General features: G+C 45.9%; 1 protein-coding gene across 1 annotated transcript; it reads right to left on the bottom strand.

Moving 5' to 3' along the window:
- Positions 1-321: 321 nt before the first annotated feature.
- LOC125482293 (intestine-specific homeobox-like) lies at positions 322-3,225 on the bottom strand (the record flags this gene model as incomplete). The annotated part of the gene is made up of 2 exons (XM_048594347.1): positions 322-919; positions 3,109-3,225. Coding segments are annotated over 2 exons (372 nt in total), but the record flags the coding sequence as incomplete, so codon positions are not given.
- Positions 3,226-4,996: the final 1,771 nt, after the last annotated feature.

Here is a 4,996-nt window from a genome sequence, read left to right as displayed (position 1 = left end):
TTGCCCTATTTTCGCATGTCTCAAACCCATTTGTGACTATGAAGAGTTCTCAAGTGATCTTAGCAGCACAGGAACGTGAACAGGACTGTGTCTTGTTCCAACATGCCTTTTCCCTGGCACTTGGGTCAGACTCCAGCTCAGACAGGCCGAGTAATTGGATGAGGTTCTTCTTCCACGGAGAAGGGTCTGGAACGACCAGCCTTGCACATTTGAGAAATAAAAACTGTTGTTCAAAAGCTACGCCTGTTCAAGCGGTTAGAGAGACAGCAGAGTATTCATACAGTCTGATGGGGAATAAGAGGGCACCATATGTAAGCACAGTTAAAGAAAGAGAAAGGTCTGTTTTATTCAGGTTAGGAAAAGACTTGGCCAGGACCTTCTGTCTAATTCACATCAAGGTCCCCACAGGTCTTATCCTGAGCTAATCACAGATCCTGAGAGCCTCTGCACCACTAGTCTAGTGAGAATGGCTTCATCACAGTTCTCAGGGTGATGCTTGGAATACCCTCACCTTTCTGCCATTACTCGATTATAGTCTTTAGACAAACATATGTACAATGTAGAATGCTTCAAGTTACTTCAAGGTGAGTGTCCGGGAGCCTTCCTGCAATTTGTCAGGCCTCTGGATTCACTGGGTACTGGTTCTAGGCGTTAGTGGTCAGCGTTAGTTCGAATTGTTTCTTCTGAGGTCCATGCACATCATGTCCCACTGCAGCCCTGTAGAGATGGGCACATGATATGGTGGAACCCATAAGAAATGAGGCTGGAGCTTTGACATGGCGATGGGATCCACAGTGGGCAGCGGTGCCAATGCTGAGGAGTATGGGGCAAACATTGATGTCCAAGACTCTGGAATGCGGGGGTAATAGCTTGATAACAACGGGGCCTTCAATACTTTATTTGTCGTTGCATTTGAAGTCTGCAAAGAAAGATAAGCACGAGCAAAAAAAGAACATAACTTATTATTGAAACTTCTTAACAACGACAAATCTAAAATATAAATTAACGCCCATTTTAAAGATGTGGGGAAAATACTTAAATGATGCAAGTCAGGTTCTCTCCTCAGGTGTGAAAGGTTGTAGAGTTATGAAGAATGCAACTAGCAGTCAACTGAAGACTCAACAAATGGCCACACTCAGACTGTGAGGATGAGCAGGCGAGGATTTTAAGGTGAAAGGTGGGGCTCCTCCTCTAAAATCCACGTGTGAAACCCAATGTGATTACATCACATCATGAACTGGGTGCCAACATGGCCCTTGCCCATCACGCCTAGAAGGACAGTCTGCCTCATTTGAAGAAAAATGCCATTTTGCTGGCAACTGAACTAGTTAACCAACCAAGTGATCCGATTGTTCTGCTATGACACCATTGTACGGTTGGTGTGAGCAGGCAAGCTAAAAGTAGTGAGTCTGCTTAGCCACCATCCGAGGTGAAAAAGGAGGGGGAGAAGGAAGGTGTATGTATATCCTTTGGTGGGGCGAGGGGGTGGGCAGTCTGCACTGGGGTGAGACACCCACACAAGAGAACACTCCTCCATTTTTCGCATGTCTGCTTGCCTTCCAAAATCCTCACCGTGCCTCCCCCCTCACCCCCCACCTTGCCCTTCCTGAGCCCACAGTGTCTGTTCCTGCCCAAAAATCCCAGACTTGTCTGCAATCGGGACCCGCCCCTGGTCTCCACCCTCCCCCCCCCTGCAGAATCAGCAGTGCCCCCCCCCCCCCACCCCCCCGTCCCCCCCCCCCCACCCCCACACCATCCCCTCCCTCCCCCTCCCTGCTCCCACATCTCCTGAGATCTGCCAGTGCTGGGACAGTAAGAACTGGTAGCCAATCATATTGGCTGGCAGCTCTTGAGGGTGGTATTCCCTGCCATGAAGGGGCAGAAGTCCCACCCTATTGCCACGTAAGCTGCCCACAGCTTATTTTTATTGTGGGGGGATCCTTTATTTAAAATCGGTTGTTCGCGACATTTACCCTCAGCCAATAGACACACTGCTTGCCTTAGGATTGATGCATTCCATATCCTGTCCTTTACGGCCATGAACTCATTCAAAGCCCATGCTTCCTGCATCGTGTGTTTAACGTTCAGTCTTGGGTCTCTCAGATTGCTTCTACTCTGAGGTATCCGATTTCCATCCCTCTCAAAGATCAACCGTGTCTTTGGCCTAACTAAGCATTGATCCTACTTGCCATGTTTAATCGGTCAGTGAGTGCAGAGGAGGAAAGTTTAGGTCCCATCTTTGGGGGATTGCCTCTCCCAGGCCACGATTTCAACAAGTACGGGCTCGGAAACTCTAATACCACAGGCTAAGGCAACAAGAAAGCCCTGCTCAATATTTCAATGAGTGAGTGGACAAACAGTGGAACAGACAGTCTAAGGAGATTCTGGAAATGGTCAGTGTTAATTCATTAATGTACAACTTGGATAGATTTCTTTCAGAATGGGGAGGTGATGGCCTGGCCTTATTATCGCTGGACTGTCAATCCAGAGACCCAGATAATGTTCTGGGGACCTGGGTTCAAATCCCACTACAGCCGATACTGGAATTTGAATTCAATGAATATCTAGAATTAAGATGCCCATGAATCCATTGCTGATTGTTAGGAAAAACCCATCTGGTTCACTAATGTCCTTTAGGGAAGGAACTTGCCCTCCTTACCTACATATGACTCCAGACCCACAGCAATGTGGTTAATTCTTAACATTAGGGATGGGCAATAAATGCTGCCTGGCCAGTGATGCCCTCATCTTTTGAATGAAGAAAGAATATGCTGGGATGTAATATTTGAGATGTTAAATGTGGTGTCCCAGGAGGATCAAGTGACTTTGAACCCCTGTTTGCCTTCACTATTGTGGGCTTTCCTCATGCCTCATACTTAGGCTCTGTTGTAGACCAACTAATCTTAAATATTACATCTCAGCATATTCTTTCTTCATTCACAGGATGAGGGCATCACTGGCCAGGCAGCATTTATTGCCTGGAAGTTGTTTGAGATTAGTTAAATGCACCATTTTTGTTGTATCAAGCAACTTCCAGGTGCCAGCTGGTCAACTAGATGAACCTTAGCCCTTTTTTGTCAAACAATTCCTCCAGTTGGACACACTTACCTCGGTTTGAGACTTGGGAGCAGGAACCACATCAACCTCAGTGAGGTGTTGCAATCCACCAAAATTCCCCAGTTTCTCATACTTCCTCCATTTTGCTCGGCGATTTTGGAACCAAATCTGTTTGATTGAAAGCAAACAGGAAAAAGAAGTTAACAATTCCTTTCAGCTCGGCCTTGGTTAAGTTTAGGATCGCAGAGCCTGCGCTGTCGAATGGTAAGCAACTAGTTTGGCCTCACTAGGCATCAGGGAAGTTGTGTGTTCAAGACCCACGTTGGCATTTTAGCAGACCTTTTATGTGCAGCTCTGACGGACGTAGACGAGGTAAATAGTAATGATCTGTGCAATGACATTTGACACTTGCTGCTATCAGCAAGGAACAAGACTGCCCTCTGTGGAGAGATATAATGCTATAGATGTTTGATGATAAAACAGGATTTAGCAACACGCAGAATATAAGTGAAAGCACCAGCTCTTCACAGATTCTGTCAGAAACTACTTAAACTTCTGTATCAAGGTACCCACTGCACATCAAAGGGCTTCAGTCTGGAGTAATTGCCTCTAAATATCCTAACTTAATGATAAATGCGCTGGGGAACTCTTACATTATGAAGCATCATCTGAAGAGTTTCCATTTAAGGCGTGATATTTAAAATAAAGAAGAACATTTCAATGCAGTTAAACCCATTGAAATCCTGCAAGCACATGTAATGTACAGTATCCAAATACAATTCAGTTGTTAGGGTTCTTGTGGCTCAGTGGTAGTGTCCCTACCTCTGGGCTATAAGGCCTTAGTTCAAGCCTCTCCTGCTTCAGACGTGTGCCATGACATCTCTGAATAAGCTGATTCCATTATAATTCGATTGACCATTAGTTGTCTTTAAGTTCAATGGACTAATACTGATGTTAAACTAGTAGCAGAACACCAAAATGTGTGCCCAGTGATGTACTAAAGGTATCCTTCTTGATAAGTCACTAAAGACTAACATGCAGGCACAGCAAGGAAGGCTAATGGAATGTTAGTCTTTACTGAGAGAGGATTTGAGGACAGGAATGCTGAAGTCTTGCTTCTGTTGTACATGCGCTTGGTTGTGGGTATGGTGACTCAGTGCTTAGCGCTGCTGCCTTACAGCATCAGGGACCTGGGTTCAATTCCAGCCTTGGGCGACTGTCTGTGTGGAGTTTGCACATTCTCCCCGTGTCTGCAAGGCTTTCCTCTGGTTTCACTCCCACAATCCAAAGATGTGCAGGTTAGGTGGATTGGCCATGTTAAATTGCCAATAGGGTTCAGGCCATGTGGATTAGCCATGGGAAATGTAGGGATAGGGTGTGGCCATGTAGGATGCTCTTCGGACGGTCCATGTGGACTCAATGTGCTGAATGACTTGCTTCCACGTTGTGGGGATTCTATGACTAAATCTGAAGTGTTGGTCTCCTTTTCACAGGAAAGGTATTATTGCCAAAGAGGAAATGCAATGAAGGTTCCCCAGGCTTATTCCTGGGAAGACAAGACTGTTCTATGAAGAGAGATTGGTGCTGTATTCTCTAGAGTTTCGAAGAATGAGAGGTGATCTCCATCAAAATGCATAAAGAAATAAAGAGGGTAGATGCAGCTATGTGTTTCTCCTGGTTGGGAAGTGTAGGATAATTTAAAAAAAAAGGGAGATGCCACTGAGGAAAATGTTTCTCCTAAGACGCTTGTGAGCCTTGGAATTCTCTACCACAGAAACTGTGGTGTCTCCTGCACAGTACACGTGAACTAATGAACACAACAATCTCTTCGGATAGCAAGAACTGCAGATGCTGGAGTCAGAGTCAATACAGTGTGGAGCTGGAGGAACACAGCAGGTCAGGCAGCATCAGAGGAGCAGGAGAGTCGACATTTCGGGCC

This window comes from Rhincodon typus, unplaced genomic scaffold (assembly GCF_021869965.1).
Source record: "Rhincodon typus isolate 14 unplaced genomic scaffold, sRhiTyp1.1 hic_rhity00008347, whole genome shotgun sequence".
In the NCBI taxonomy this organism is placed as follows: Eukaryota; Metazoa; Chordata; class Chondrichthyes; order Orectolobiformes; family Rhincodontidae; genus Rhincodon; species Rhincodon typus.
Note: the sequence above shows the minus strand (reverse complement) of the source record. Positions and strands in the feature narration are given on the sequence as shown.